Source organism: Galeopterus variegatus, unplaced genomic scaffold, assembly GCF_000696425.1.
Source record: "Galeopterus variegatus unplaced genomic scaffold, G_variegatus-3.0.2 Scaffold4371, whole genome shotgun sequence".
Taxonomy (NCBI): Eukaryota; Metazoa; Chordata; class Mammalia; order Dermoptera; family Cynocephalidae; genus Galeopterus; species Galeopterus variegatus.
Genome location: NW_007730482.1, coordinates 30080 through 46971, shown reverse-complemented (window position 1 = coordinate 46971; position 16892 = coordinate 30080). Strand labels below are relative to the sequence as shown.

The 16892-nt window shown below is 40.9% G+C and overlaps 1 protein-coding gene across 4 annotated transcripts in view; it reads left to right on the top strand.

The window, feature by feature from the left end:
• Positions 1-16177, top strand: part of ALKBH3 (alkB, alkylation repair homolog 3 (E. coli)) — a 36292-nt gene extending 20115 nt beyond the window's left edge. For 3 of the 4 annotated variants that reach the window (XM_008587401.1, XM_008587400.1, XM_008587399.1), the window contains 2 exons: positions 14924-15022; positions 15825-16076. In XM_008587401.1, the coding sequence (XP_008585623.1) occupies positions 14924-15022; positions 15825-15917 (192 nt within the window). In that variant the 3' untranslated portion in view covers positions 15918-16076. Of the gene's footprint in view, positions 1-14923; positions 15023-15824 lie in introns of all 4 variants that reach the window. The other variant, XM_008587402.1, reaches the window with a different exon arrangement.
• The last annotated feature ends 715 nt before the right edge of the window (positions 16178-16892 follow it).

Genomic DNA, 16892 nt, shown 5'->3' with positions numbered 1-16892 from the left:
GCCTTGTGGGGTAGAGTATTCTTGGCTGGCAATCTCTGTCTTTTAGTATTTTGAATATATCATCCCATGCCTTTCTGGCTTTTAGGGTTTGTGATCAAAAGTCTGATGTTAGTTTGATTGGGGCTACCTTATATATGAATTGACCCTTTTCTCTTACAGCTTTTAAGATTCTCTCTTTGTCTTTGAGTTTTGCCAATTTGGCTATAACATGTCTTAGAGAAGACCTTTTTGGGTTGAATACATTTGAATCTTTGAGCTTTCTGAATCTGAAGATCTGTGTCTTTTCCAATAACTGGGAGGTTTTCTGCCCCTATTTTGTTGAATATGTTTTCAATGCAATCTCCTTTCTCTTTCCCTTCTGCATCTCCTGAAAGCTGCCCCAGTTCTGCACACTGTATTCCTAATTCTTTTTTCTTTTTTTTTTTGTCTGCCTGTGTTATTTCAAGCAGCCCATCTTCAAGGTCAGAGGTTCTCTCTTCTACTTCTGCAAGCCTGCTAGTTAAACTCTCTGTTGTGTTTTTTATTTCATTGAATGAATTCTTCAGTTTGGCAAGCTTTGCTACATTCTTTTTCAGGGCATTGATTTCCTTGTACATTTCTTCTTTCAGGTCCTGTATACTTTTCCTTATTTCATCATGTTGTCTAGCTGAGTTTTCTTGTATATCATTCAGTTCCCTTAGAATTATCACTTGAAATTCCTTGTCAGACATTTCAAGGAACTAGTTCTGTAGGATCCTTCTTGTTCTGTAGGATCTAGAGCTTGAGAGTTATTACCCTTTGGTGGTATACTTTCTTGATTTTTCGTATTTCTGGTATCTTTGATGTTTAGTCATTGTGGCAAGGGGTTTCACAGTCCACTGGTTTGACACTATTTTCTGACTAGGATGTTGCTGGAGTGGCCAATTTGGTATGACTACCTCAGTGTCTGCTCAGTTGGCCACTAGTGCCTTGTGTGTGTGGTTGCCTTGGGTCTTGGGCCTCTCCAGGGAGCCACCTCTCTGGTCAGCATGCACTTGGCCGGGCTGCTGGGTTGCGTGGCGGCACCGCAGGGTGTGTGGTCTCTGCGGAGCTTCCAACTCCCCTGTTGGACGTCTCCTTGTTCCAAGCGCACTGGGCCCGGCTGCTGGGTCACGCACTGGCACCACAGTGCCTGTGGTCTCTGCGGAGCTTCTGCCTCCCCTGCTGGACATTTCCCTGCTCCGCATGCACTGGGCCAGGCTGCTGGGTCACGCAGCGGCACCGCAGGGCATGTGGTCTCTGCGGAGCTTCCGCCTCCCCTGCTGGACGTCTCCCTGCTCCATGCACACTTGGCCAGGCTGGGGATGGAGATGGGTGGCGGCAGTGAGGCCTACCTGCTGTATTGTGCGGCAGTGGCATCGCAGGGCGTGTTGTCTCTGCGGAGCTTCTGCCTCCCCTTCTGGATGTCTCCCTGCTCCGTGTACACTGGGCCAGTCTTTTGGGTTGTGTGGCGGCACCACAGGGCGTGTTGTCTCTGCAGAGGTTCCACCTCCCCTGCTGGACGTCTCCCTGCTCTGTGTGCACTGGGCCTAAGTTGAGGAAATTTAATCTTGATATATTTGAAATTGTAATCACACATTAGTGAATACAGCTTAAAAATGTCTTTTTTCCCCCAAAACCTGTAAATTCCATTCTTGGGTAAACAGGATGCAGGTTTAAACTTTTGAAAATACTCCTTTAGGTTTTATTAACAGATTCCAAAAATCTGTGGGGCTTCATAAATGTACCTGAACTAGAAGTACAGAAGCCTTTCTTTGAGTTGACAGACTTAAAAACATATCTTAAAGTACATCATCTTTATGTTATTATGAATGATCCTTTTTCTGAACCATTGAAAGGGAGTGGTTATTGCAAATCTTTGTTTAAACTTTTTCTAAACTCAGGTGATAGCTCTGAGAACATGACTCATGATTCATACAACCTAAGTAAAAGCATAAGTTAAAAAGTATAAATTAGGTTGGTCTTCTATGTGGGATTTGTAGCAGTCTGAATTTCTGTAACTCTTAGGGGCCTATCTTGGTATGCCACTATAGATTGTAATTTTCATATCTGTCAGTAAGACATTCAGGGTACATTAAAGGTTGTGGGAGGGAATCTTTCAAAATCCTATTATCTTTGACCAATCGGATGAAAAGCTAATGCTTAATTTGAGTCACAGTTTCTCGTCTAAAGCAGACATAGAAGAGTCATAAGATTTCCTGTACTTCATTCAAGTATGCAGTTTTGAGACATAAAAGTATTTGTTTTGGGCTACTGTCAGAGAGAAATAGTCTTGATTTTTAAAAAAATTCGAACTCCTCCACCCCTGCAGCAGCTGTTTGTTTTGCAGTCTGGCACCTTGAACAGATCTCTGTAGCTGCTGATCTCCTGAAAGCTGCCCCAGTTCTGCACACTGTATTCCTAACAGTTTCTCCCTGTGTGGAGCTGGTAAGGAGATCTTTGTTTCATAAGCACCAGTGCCCCTCTGATTCATACAGTTGGCTCACTCAGCTTCATGCATACATCATCCCTGGGATTAAATGTCTCACTCTTCCAAGGTGCTAATCCTTTCTTTACTGTCCTCTAGTCCAAGCCTCTCAACTCCTACTCATTCATTTTGATTTTAGAGTAAATTACCATTTCCTTTAATGACAGTAAGGTAATTGGGGGGCATAGTAGAATTGTTTGATCTTGCTCTTCCATGCAACCAGTCTGTTCTTTTATTTAGTTCAAAGATTGAATAAGAGCACCATATCTATATTATGATCATTGTCAGGCTATACTGTTTCAAGACTAGGGTAAAGCTTATCAAATGTACTTCAGTAGACCTTTTTTATTCCATGAGGCTGGATTTGTTAAAGCTTTCCTATACTCCTCGTCCCAAATCCGGTTGCACTTTTCAAACTACATCATGTCCGTGTTTGCAAAGATTAGTCTGGTTCTTTTCCCAGCTAGCTTTAATTCTATATGGAAGAACAAGCTGGAAAAGGAACTACAAAAGCCATTTGGCAGGCTGCTATTTCTCTGTCGGTTACCTTGGAAACAGTGATGGCTGACTGGGGGGCTGTTATTAGATAATAGCAGGAAGTTTGTGATGCAGTGGAAATTTAGAGGCCAAAAGCCTTGTTTTTCTAGCAAATCACACCTGGATAAGCTCTCTCCTTTATCAGCTGAATCCTGCAAATGTAGGGTCTTCTCTCCATCTCAAGGTCTTTGAGCTGAGACAAGTTGGGCCTTTCTCTAACCACTCTTCTCTAGTACCTTCTGAAGGATGTGAACCCTGTTCATATCACAGAGAGATGATTGCAAAAGCTAGTCTAATGGTAGAGACTCTGAGAGCACCCAGTGAGTTGGAGGTCCTAGTACCTCCCCGGTTAAACGCTTCTTTTTTTTTTACACACTACTAGGAAGAGTGTAGTATAAAAAGGTCAGTCTGATTATAAATATTGATGTTTTTTCCAGGACTTGAGAAAAAATGAGGATATTGGAATCCAATATAATATGATACTGAATATCTTAAATTTGGAAACTGGATACAGCATTTCATAGAGTAGTGACTTACGCTCCACCTTAGCCAGGAGCCTGCGATTCCAGTCATCCATCCTTCCTGTTAATCCATCTTCTGATTATAGCATCTCCTCTGAGAGGTTGCAAGAAATACTTGAAAGAAGTGGTTGATAACTATGGTTTTTTAAAACATGGTTTTTAAAACTATGGTTTTTAAAAACATACCCTAATGAAATTTAGAAAGTCAAGTTTTGTTTCCTATTTCTGTCCCTGATGTTGATAAAAAGCACTTATGTGTTTCCTTTATACTTACTTCCTTTTTGTAAATGGAAGTGATAATTGGTAGCTTCTCCATGGGAGTAATTGGAAAGTTTTCCCATGAAAGTTGTTGCAGTAATCAGTGAATTTTAAAGCTGTTATAAATGGTAGATGCCATGGTGACTTTTCAGATGTAGAAATTGGAAAAGGAAATGAATAGCAGTGAAACTAAACTCCAAGGTTCCCTTGGCCTGCAAAATGACATTCATCGAGAGAGTATAGGGACGTCTGCGGGAGGATCAGAACTGATGATTGAGTTTTTGAACTTGAATCTCTAGGGCCATTGAATGGTTTGGAGAAAGTAAGAGTAAGTGAGTAAATAAAAGTATGTGTGTTTAAGGAGGTAAAGATAGGTAGACCTGGTAGAACTTGAATTATCTTCAGACTTGAGAGCCTGTGGGAATTGGAATCATCATTACTCCCTTGGGGACTTGTCTCAGGTTAGAATCCATGCCCAGACTCCCACTGGGAATAATTAATTTTTGCAATGATCCTGCAGTTTTATATTGCCAGTGATGGTACTTTTAGTTTTAGGAGAACAACCTTTTCCAAGGTGATTCATTGTGTTTTTTGTGTGTGTCATAATTAGGTATGGGGTCTGCTTGCAAATCTGACTTTTTTAAACTTTGTCCCAGTGGTAGAGGTTGTTTTTAAATCCCTTTGTCATACTCTTCAGAACTAGTCCTAAGCCTTCTGGTGATTTTCTCATCTTTCACAAGTAACATTTTCATGGAGGATGACTGCCTAGCTGAGGCAGAAAAGAGCTTAATGTGTTTGAGGAAGGGGACGGAGGCCCTATCCTGGGGCAGAAGGAGCAAGCACAACGAGAGAAGCAGGTGATGACACTGGAAGGTGGGCAGGAGCCAGATCATGCAGAGACTCATGAACCTCAGGAAGGAGCAGATTTTGTTTTAAGTACGTCAAGAAGCCATCGACATGTGTTAAGCAGTAGAGCGACATGGTCTGAGTGACAGTTTTAGAAGGCTAAAACTTTGCTACTGTGTGGAGCCTAGGCTAGAAACGAGCGAGAGTAGAAGTAAGGACACCAATTAGGTTGTTAGACCTTGTGTTTACCTGGGACTAATGTAGAAGAGAGGGGGATAGATCCAATGGAATGAGGTCACAGGAGCAGGATTTTTATTTTTTTTATTTTATTTATTTATTTATTTGTTTGTTTGTTTTTTAAAAGATGACCGGTAAGGGGATCTTAACCCTTGACTTGGTGTTGTCAGCACCACGCTCAGCCAGTGAGCCAACCGGTCATCCCTATATGGGATCCGAACCCGGGGCCTTGGTGTTATCAGCACCGCACTGTCCCGAGTGAGCCACGGGCCGGCCCAGGAGCAGGATTTTTAAGGGAGGCATAGGAATAATGGTCTGAAAGTGTAATTGAGGAGTAAGAATATACTCTATCATCTGGCTCAGCAATCCACTGAATTGAGAGACATGATCACCTTCCACATGAGAAGGTGTCAGTGAATTTGCAATCTTCTGGAGATAGCCATGTTTCAGTTAGGACGAGGAAGTAGAGGGAATCTTCAGAGGTTGGTGAGGTTGAGTATATAGGTGAGTTTGCTCATCTCTGAATGGGAATTCCAAAGGACACAGTGGAAGGGTGCAGGAGGGAGAGAGTGGTGGGGGGGAATGTATCAGATCAGATTATGTCCAGGAATGGTTTGTGAATTGAGTGTTCTGGTATGAACAGCTAACCGGAGATGCTTGCACTTCTGCTGGTGACTGGAGTCAGCTGGATGTCAGGCATAGTGGAATTTGTTCTCATATGCTCTTAGAGGACAGAGGGCATTTGTTTCTGGTGCTACAGTTTTGGGTGGAAGCTCTTTCAAGATAGCAGTTATTTCAAGCTCCATTTCTTGGAAATATTATATTGCCAAGAATAGAATCTTCATCACATTAACTCTTCCAATTTCAAATGCACATTCAGTGTAGCTGGAACGACTGCAACTGTGAGCATAAAGCTGAGTTTGTTTTTGTTTAAATTCAGTAAGTTCTACCCCCGTACTACTCCAAACCAAGAAATAGTTTGATGAACAAAAGATTTTATATGACAAGCGCATTTAAAGCCACTTGAACCAATAACCTTGGTGATTTCAAATCTGTGCTTTTCCGGTTAGCCTCTTACGTTAGCAGATCTTATTTCAGAAACAGCTGCTTCTGTTTTTAAAGTATGTATTTCTGATCAATGCTGAGGATGCCATCATTTAAAGTGTAGTTTGAGTCAGCAGAATAACTCTGCAGAGATGACTTAGTGGGGTCCCAGCTTGATTCTCTCTTCCTAATTTCTATAACTAATACATTTTGTTTATGTCAGACTTTACAAATAAGTTATCACTATGAACAAAACGTCTAGCTGAGTTCTTGTATTAGCACTATAGAAACAGCTTGGCAGCCCAAATATACCTGCAAGCTTAAATGATCTGTGAAGCCATTTAGAACCCAGCTGGGATCTGAAGGGCAGGGCAACACCACAATTTAGGAAAACAATCTGAAAAGAAATCATAAAAAAGGGACAGTATTGGCATAGCCAATAAGTTGGGGGATAGGGCAAGTAAAAGGACATTTGGCCCTCAACAGGTAAGTAGCTGTAGCACAGACAAGCATTGAGTTTTCAAATATCATTTCGGTCTTCAAATAAGCCTTGGCTATACTTGTCAAGCAGTTATCTGATCCTTGGACCAGAGAGCTAGGGAGATCTCTCTCATATCTATTATCATCTTGAAAAAGGACTTTGCTTGATTCTGCAGATGCTCTAACATCTTGGTTTTTTTCTTGCTTTAGAAGCACAGATTGTGGAATAAGTCGTCTACATCTGCAGTCTCCCTTTCCTCGCAACTTAACTCACTCTTGAAACACCTGCTATCTAACTCCGTGCCACCAAGCTGCTGAAATTATACTGATACCATTGACCTAAAATCAAATACACTGGCCTTTCCTCAGTCATCATCTCTTCTTTCATGTAATATCGGTCACCAGTATTCATCACCTCTGTGCATGAAACTCAACCATCCGTTAGCACCTTTTCCTTCTCCTATTGGCTTCTGAAATACTGTCTTATCTTGGTTATTCTCATACTTTTCTAATTATTGTTTCTCCATCTCATTTGAGGTTTTTTTCCTTCCCATTCAACCCCTTGAATATGGATGTTTAAGATTATCTTTGATTCTATTGTCTTTCTCTACGTTATTTTTTAGGAGATTATAAACTGGCAGTAGATTGTAAATGCCATACGGGCAAGGTCCTTTTCTGTCTTGTTTCTCATTACGTTTCCAGTATTTAGCACCGTGTGTGTGTGTGTGTGTGTGTGTTGAATGATTAAGTAAATAAATAGGATCTCATTAGTTCTTATGGCTTTAACCATTTCTTCTTTGGTAGGGTGACTTCTGAATCTCTTATCTCCAGCCTTGACTTTTATCTTAACTTCTAGTCATCACTTTCTATGTGTTTATGAGACACTTCCACTTAATAATAGCACATGTGACTGCCAGACTGAAATTATAGAATCAGATTTATTATTGTTCTCTCAGAAAATCTCCATAGTTCCACCTGTTGATAAGTACATATATGTTCATGATATCACCATTCTTTTGGTCAGATTAACAACATAAGTTATTTTCAGTTCTTCCTTATTCCCTTGTTTCTCATGTATAATCAATTCCCAAGTCATCTGAATTCTTTCTTGCAATGTCTGAAGAATCTATTCCGCTCACTGTAACCATCTTCATCCCAGGCTCTTATTATGACATTCCTAAAATATTAAAATGACTTTTTTCTGCACTGATGTCCTTAATTCCAATCTTTGCTCCCTCTTTTCTGCCTAATACCCAGATGCCAGTTATTATTTTCAGGAATAGTTTTTTTCTACCTCTCTCTTTCTCTCTCTCTCTCTCTCTCTTTTCTTCTGAACTGCCCTGTCCCCCGCCCCAATATTAATTGAATTTACTATGTGTCAGGTACTGTGCTCAGCTATGGGGATGTAGCAGTGAACATGACAAATATGGTTCCTGCCTTCATGGAGGTCACAGGAGCGAGACAATAATCAAATAACTTGTCATTAGAGTTCTGAGTTTGGATTGTATTCTAAGTGCAATGGGAATAAATGAGATTGTGACATGATCTGGCTTACGTTTTTAAAAGATCACTCTGGCTGGTGTGTGAAGAGTAGTTTTGGGAGAGGCAAGAGGAGGAGACTAAATAAAAGGTGGTTACAGTAGTCTCAGTGGGATTCTGCTGGCTTGGACTGCAGTGGCAGTGGGGATGAATACCTCATGGAGAAGTGAGAGTACATCACAGAGGTATGTTTTTGAGAGTGGACCAACAGAACTTCCCAGTAATATTTTAGGTGTGGAGGTGACAATGGTGAATGACTCCCAGGTTTCTGATTTGAGCAGCTGGTAGATGGAAGTGCTGTTTACTCAGAAGAGGAACAGGGACTTTTATATTTGGTTTTGTCCTTGTTTAAGGAGTTCCTTCTTCTACATGCTAAGTTTGAGATGCCTGAGATTTCCAGATGTTAACTAGGGGTTCAGACAATAGGCCTGGGATAGAGATATCATTTGGAAATTGTCAGAATAACAACTACAGTAAAACACTAATAATAAACGACAAGTGTATAGTGCTGACTCTGTGCCTGGCTCTGCTCTGCTTTATATTGAATCATCCAATAACCTTGTGAAGTTGATGCTGTTATCCCCACTGTACAGATGAGGTGACTGAGACACAGTGTTAAATCACTTGCCCAAAATGGTTCAGACAACTATTTGTTGAGTTGAATTAAAACTAGTAATATAGGTAATATGTAAAACTATGGAACTGTACGTTATCATTCAGGGCAAGAGAATAGAGAAAGGGGATTGTAGAGCCAAGATTGAGTGCACTACTTTATCACTTTGTTTTCCAATTCAGAAGTCTTATAATTTGTTCCTTGTGGAACAAAGAATTAAATAGAAACTCCTTAGCCAGGTTGTCAAATCCTTATGTAATCTACGTCTATCCAGCCTTTGTCTCTCACTGTTCCCTGTATGGTTGCTACATTCTACTAAATGATCTCTTCGCTCTCCATTAGGCATATTCTCTACCTTCTTAAGTCCTTTCCAGGTTTAAAGGGCCTACTGCAGCTGCAAAGCCTCCCTATTCCTCCAGTGCAGAAATTAATAATAGTTATCTGTGTCCACTGCTTCCTGTGAGCTTGGGAAATGAGAAACAGGTAGCAGGCTTCTACTTTGTTTTGTTTGTCCTTTTTGCTCATTTGAGTTTTGTTTTTATAGGTATCTTCTCAGTAAAAAGTTGGAAGTTTTCTGTTTAGCTCATCTGAGGGATCAGAGATGACTTGGAAAACCAAATGCATCCCTGTTATCTGAGATCAATAATTTGGAAGCCCAGTTTGCTTTGAATGGCCTTTTCTGATAGAGTTGGGGGTGAGATGAAGAATGTGATTCTTGAAGATGAAGTGGCATATGTCTCCTGAACTTTCCATCAGGCACTACTGTGTGGAATGGCAAAGGGGGATCAAAGTAGCACAGTGGATGACAATTGGCCTCAGGAGCTTTCAGGCCAGCTAGGGCAGTTGACATGGGAATAAAAGAAGGCAGTTATGTCATGAGTCCATTAGCAGCACAGCTGGGCAGCCCTTGAGCTGAATCTGGCCCTCAGACTTGTTTATACTGCCCACTGTTTTTAAAGAACTGAGTTAGTTGCCAAAATTTATAACTGGAGACTTCACATAAAAATCACACTTGTCAGCTTCCCTGGAAAACCAAGAAGATGGGGGCAACACTGGGGGAGCAGTGAGCTGGTGCGGCTCATTGGCCAAGCAGCTGCCACCTGTATGCAGGCCCCTGGTTCTCCATGTCTCAGCTCCCCACTGCGATGCAGCCAGCCACGCCCCTCGTTTATGCTATTTGCTGGTGGATTTTTTTTTTTTCTTCCTTTTTGTCTTTTTTTCGTGTCCGGCAACGGATCGCAACCCTCAGTGTCGCGCCCGTACCGGACCGGGACCGGCAACGGGATCGCAACCCTCGGTGCCGCTCCCACACCTCGCTCAGCCAGTGAGCGGGAACCGGTCTGCATGTGGGATCCAAACCCTCGGCGGGAGCGCCACCACGCTTCCCAAGTGGCGCACTGTAGCAGTGCACCACCGGGCCGGCCCTATTTGCTGGTGTTTTTGACCCCAGCAGTATAGTCAAGGTGCCATAGAATTAGGACAAGAAATATTACAGGATTTCAGAAGGAGTAGAGCTTACTTTGGAGAGTACAGTATAGTGGAAGGAATATAGGCTTTGGAGCCAGGCAGAGCTACATTCACATGCTAGTCCTGCCTCCTGCAGCCTTTTGTCTTAGGCAAATACTTTCCCTCCAGCTCTCTTTATTTATGATAAAATGGGTAATATTACCTCCCTTACTTCCCTTATGGGGTTGTAGTGAGGATTAGCAGTAATGTAGAGGTCGTACCTAACATGTCTGGCATCTGAGTATACTCTGTAGTTGATCCTGTCCAAAAAGTCTAGTGGGATACCTTGGTTTAAGTACCTGGATTGTTATAAAAAAGAAGCATTGGGGATAGGGGGAAACCCAAAACTCCAGGTAGGTTAAAGAATTGAATCTAAAAAAATGTAAACTTTTTTTAAAACTAAAAGGAAATGTGGTTGTACATTTAACTTTTCTCAGGATGGGAAAAGACTTCCTAAGCATAAAAACCATGAAGGAGAGCCAGAGAAAGGTCAGCAGGGTTGACTCTAAAAATTTTTGAGCTATTCTGTGTTAAATATCATGAACAGTTAAAAGGCAAATAGCAAATGAGAAAAATATTTGCAAAAAGTATGAGAGACAAAGGGTAAGTATCTTATTATCTATGGTTACAGATCAACAAGATAAGCATTAACACCCCCATAGAACAGTGGACCAAGGACATGAATGGAGAGTTCACAACAGAAGAAATATAGACAGCAATAGACATGTGCAAAAATGTTAAACTGGCTAGTAATCAAAGAACTCTGAGTTTGAATAAGCTACCATTTCTCCGTAATTTTTTTCTATCATTGTCAATTGATAGTGTTCAGCCAGAAGATAGGTACTGTCATATTTTCCTGACGGAATTATAAATTGGTGCAGCTTTCTCAAGACAGTAAGCAGGTGATAAAAATCAAGTGCCTTAGAGTTCATACACTTGGACCCACTAATTCCATTTTTTAAGAATATATCCTAGAAATATGTTCAGAAATGTTTTGCCCAACATCAGCTTGCACTAGCCTTTTCTTTCATTTTTGAAAATAATACTGGTATATTAAAATCTCAATCTCCAAAAATGTATTCCTTACTGCTGCTATATCCTTAGCACTGGCAGAGTGCCTGACATATACAGGTGGTCAAAAAGCATTTGTGAGATTAAGGAAAGAAGGATATGTTCATATGAAGAAATATTATATAACCATATTTTTTGAAATATTGTATATTTAAAGATATAGAAAAATGCTCACAATATAATGTTAAAAATGTAGAGTGCACAATTGTATATATAGAATATTCTCTCTGTGTGTATGTGTATGTTGTGTGAACTCTGGATGATAAGATTAAAGAAGATTGATTGGCTAAGGTTGGAGAGGGAGTAAGAATATTGACCAGCATTCATATATTAAGAAATATGTAAATATATATATATATATTTGTCTTTTCATCTACTTGTAAGGTTTCAAAGTGTGTGAAAAATCAAGAACATCAACAACAAAACCTACCCTTTAGACTGATTGTGACCTGAAAAACTTTTTAAACTGGAACCAGGGATGGAAATTTTTATCCTAAGCCATGGTTTTTTGGGGGGTATGTGTTTTGTTTTGTTTTGAAGTAAGTCCTGAGTAAATCAAAAGGGTTACAGAGACATGTTTTGGTAACTTAACCATGCTTAATGACTGTGAATGCACTCCTTTAAACAGTCTGACCCAGGCTTCCAGTGTTGTTATCCATTTATCAACTTGAGTCTTTATTCACAACCATGTGAGCTCCTCTGGCCTGTTATCTGCTTCCTAAGTGGAAAAAGTCTCCATGCATCTTGATTAAGTTAAAGGGTGGCACTATGGTCTGTTGCCAGTCTGGCCTCAAGAGAAGAAGGATGCATTTGTGAGTTCTGTGTTGCATTGGTAGGATCCCTTGCCTTCTTTCCTGTCTATCTCCTTCTGCAAATTAGGAATGCACTTTTTAAGCCAAGGGTGTTGGAAGGAATAAATAACAAGCAGAAAAGTAATGACATCATCCCTCACAATGGATGCCCTATGTATAGCTGTCTTCTTTGTGGACTGACTCAAGTGACTCCCTCCCAAGTGAAGGCCCACCTTCTTCTGCTTTTTGGTATGGCTAAGTGGTTATGTTGGGTGTTTAAAACTAACCTGAGGCTTTCTGTCATTTGAAAAATTTAGATCTTAGGAATAGTAAGTGAAATGTGCATCTGTTGAACATAACTTTTCATGAGTGCTGATATTTCCCTCTTGCGTTTGGAATGAATTCTCTTTCATTTGTGAGGTACATTCCTGCTTCATGTTTCCAAGTGAAATTACAGTGCTCATTTCTTCTCTGCCAGTAGCTTTAGCATCCCCTCCTGTAGTGGATTGAATTATGTCTGCCCAAAGCTCACTGGAGCTCGAATTGTGTCCCCGAAGTTCTATGTATTAGAAAGTTAGCCTCCACTGTAACTGTTAAGAGGGTGGGAAATCCTATTATGGTAATTGAAAGGTGGAGCCTTGAAGAGGTGATTAGATTGTAGGACTGTGCAGTAGGTAATGGATTAAAAATGGTGGTCAGGGGCATGGTTCTGAGGGGTTTAAAAGAAGAGAGTATGTCTCTCTTGCTCGTTCTGCTCTCTCTGCTTCCACCATCTTGCAATGTGAGACCCCTGGGTCGCTGTCATCACCACCAGATGGGTTTTGGACTTCCCAGCCTCAGAAACTGTAAGCAGTAAATGTTGTTTTTCTTTATAAATCAACCAGTTTCAGGTACTTTGTTATAAGCAAAGGGACTAATACATCTCCTCCCCAATAATGTTTTTAAAGTACTAGGAGATCGATCTTCATCTCAGAATTGTCCTCATGTTGTGGTTCAGTGTCTTTCCTCTCTGCTTCTTTTCACTCCTGTCCTAATGTCTGTGTTTGATTAATAGATTAAGGCCATGTTGTACTTCCTGATCATGTAGAGGATAGCAGAAATTCTTTTGCTTCTAGCTATATTGAACCATGACCTGGTAACTGACTTTGCAGCTTAAATTAAGGAGCCTTGGACCCTCTAATCTCATGGACGATGCACCCCCTTCTGATATCTTTTCTCCAGTAGGACATACATCTCCTCTATCTAGCATATTTTTTTCAGAGAGCAACCTTTTGCTTTTCTGAGATGCAGCTGGGCCATCCGGGGGCAGGGTCATCTTCCTGCTGCTCTCTGGTAGGCTGAGGGGTTAAAAGTAAATCTTTTGTTGCTTACTAATTACTGGAAGAGAAAAGATGGCAGACAATTAAAATCAATCACTGAAACCAAAAGTTATTTCAAATATTGCTTCTATCTTCTGCCTGTAAAAATTATGACTGTGCTTGACAAAGTCAGGCCAAGGGTTAGAGCCTGGAAATTAGACTGTTTATGCAAGTTCATTATTGTTTTGATTTTGATTTTCTTGGGGAAATCATTGTAAACAGTTAAGTTCCCAGAAGCATCGCTACTATAATAAACATAAACACAGTATTGCACTGAAAACAATCCTGCAGCAACCCAAATGTAACCCCTTGCATCAGAGGTGAAGCAAATGAATGGATGGGCCCACCATCATATCAGCCCAGAATAAAGTGAAGAAATCAGGAAGTTCAGGTCTGTCCCAATCTCAGCTCTTGACATTCTCGTTGTTGTTACGAGCAAGAACTTTGTTTAATGTACCCCTTTATCAACTGTGAAGGAGGAGTAACACCCCCTGTTGATTGTTTCGCAGGCTGTGCTGTGAAGACTTATGACAATATTGGGCATAAATTGATTTTGAGCTCTCTGAAAGAAAGTGGCAGTATAAATACAAGGCGTTTGTATTCTCAGTGTTCAGGAGTTGTGATCCATTCTGTGGCCCTAAACAGCCAGTCACAGTGTGGCAACACTGTTCTGGTCAAGCCAGAACTCCCTTAGAGAAAATCTTGCTATTGTCTGGTCTGGAAAGAGACAGAAATTTATCTCCAAATCACCAAAGTAGCTATGGGAATGGTTGTGACTTGTTCTAACAGAGGTACCAATTAGTAAATTAGCATAAATTGTGAAAAGGTAAAGCAGAACTCATAACATCAAGTGTTGGTTAAAAAGCCATTTTTCTCCTCACTGGCTATGTCAAGACATAGAACACAGCATAAGGTAGATGTAAAGAATTGTGTAAGTGACTTTTACAGAGTAGAATTTGGTTCCTAGAGGCTGGGAAGGGGAGGGAGGAGGGGGCTGGGGGAGGTTGGTTAATGGACACAAAATTACAGCTGGATAGGAAAAATAAGTTCTAGTGTTGTACGGTAGTGCTAGGCATCTATAATTAATAATTTATTGTATGTTCTCAAGTGACTAGAAGAGAGAAGCTCAAATGTTCTCATCACAAATGAAAAAATTTTGTGGCGATGAATATGCTAATTACCCTGATTTGATCTTCACACATTGTATACATGTATTGAAATATAACTGTACCCCATAAATATGTACAATCCATGTGTGTCAAGAGTGACTTTTAATTCCTTCATAGGCTTTTCTGCATTTCGAATGAGGAAAATGTTAATAGTAATAACTAGCACTTATACCATACTTGCTGTGTATCAGTCTCCAAGTGGTTTACACATATTATATCAATTGAGGCTCACAACAGCCCTGTGTGCCAGATACTGTCATCATCCCCATTTTACAGATGAGTAAATCAGGGTACAGAAGAGTAAAATAACTTGCCCAAGGCCAAACAGCTGCCAGTGAACAGAGCCAGTATATGAACCCGCACAATCTGGCCGAGGAACAGAGGTTTCCATTTCTTTGACCACTCTGGGTTTGGATGCATCTTGATGACACAAGCACAACATTCAGTGCAGTGAATGCTGTTTTCTAGGAAGAGAATGGAGACTACACATATGTGGAAAAAGTGAAGATACCCTTGGATCACGGAACCTTGCTAATCATGGAAGGAGCTGCACAAGCTGACTGGCAGGTGAGGACGTGTGGGTAATGTGGATTCACTCTCATGGGGAGGCAGTTTCCTGGCTGGCTGAGGATTACTAATTTCTAAGTAAATGTAGTGAAAAGCAAGGTGCTTTTAAAATGAGCAAGAGGTAACAAAGTGACATTTCCAACGAATTTTGATACTACTGACAATCAAAATGGATCTCTGCTGCAGCAGTGTCCAGTAGAACGTTTTATGATGATGGAAATATTCTGTATCTGTGCTGCCCCATGTGACAGCTACTAACCACATGTGACTGACCTCTAGAATGTGGCTTGTGTGCTAAAGAACTGAATTTTACATTTAATTTTAATTAATTTAAATTTTAATAGCTTCAGGTAGCTTGTGGGTATCATACTGAACATTACAGCTCCACAGCTAGGCCAGGATGTTTTTAGGCCAGATCATTTTTAAGGTGTGCATACTCATGTAAAAACACATAGCATGAGAATGGAATCTCAGGCCTCTCTTTGGTCTCATCCATTTATGTTTTTCTCATGAGATTTGTAAAAATGGCAGGAGTCTGAAAGGAAGAACAACAATTAAAGAAGATGAAAATATCTCACCGCAAGGGTGCTGGCATAGTGCAGTGGGGGTGGGGATGGAAGTTACAAGTATTTCAGAAAAGGAGACCTTTCTCCACAAGACTTTAAAGAACTTATCTCTGCTCATTTCAGGGGGGATAAAATGGAAATATTTCTATATCCTTATAAATAAGTTTTAAATTGCTTTGAACTCAAAATGTGTTTGTGTGTGTTTATGCCAGAGAGTTATTTTTATTTCCATTTAGCATCGAGTGCCCAAAGAATACCACTCTAGAGAACCGAGAGTAAACCTAACCTTTCGGACAGTTTATCCAGACCCTAGAGGAGCATCCTGGTGATGGGAGGTCTTTGAGAGAGAAGCTGCACAGAGACTGAGCAAACCTCCCCCGAGGAGAAACCTCAAGAGGCTGGCTCAGCTGATCTCCTGGTGTGGCTGTTTGGAAGATCATAGGATTTGTTCCCCAGTTTGGAGTCCCATTAAATGAGAGCCAGCAGTTTGTGTTGGTAATATGTCTAGTGTGGGAACAGTTCTCCCTAATCACATCTCAAAATCACATATTATCTTTAGGCAAGTTAAAAACTGCTGTGGCCATGCTCACAATGATTTCATCCATAAGCAGTTCTTTTCCCCTTCCTTTTACTGACCATCCCCCCCATTTGAAGAAATGTGAATGGACTGCCTCTGGGGAAAATCTGCACATGTTTGTTCCTTGTGACTTTAGTGAAGTGGAGATATAAATGTGCGTCAGTGACTCGAGCCTTCCGTAGGCAGACAGCTGCTGAAACCCAAACAAAGGTGGAGTCACGGGGCTTTGTTGAAGTCTGCCTTGACTCCTTAACATCTTGGCTTTTATGCTACTGTAATAATAGGAAGCTGCATATTCAGGGAGTATTCTATTTAAGCATGAGTCTACTTGCCTGTCAATCTTCCTGGACACAGACAGCTTACGGGCCTCCAAATAAAGAGTGAAGGCATATGCTCTAGTCCAAACACCTTCTAGCAATCACCTGGACTACTTGTTATACAAGAGAAATGAGAAGTACCAGACTGAAATTGAGGCCGGAGAGCAGCAAGTGCCTGCTAATGACAGCTGTTCCACATGGATTAGTTCCCCCTAGAGAATTACTTGACTCATTTAAACCCAAGCAGAAAGAAGCGGGAGCAATCCTTTAGGGAATAGACTCAATGACCTAATAGTTCTCTTTACCTTAGATTTCAGTAGCCCTATGACTAAGGCTCCCTTCTGACTCAGTGTTCTCTTACATACAAGTTCCTGAGGTACAGGGGTTAGTCTGTGATGTCACCAAGGCTC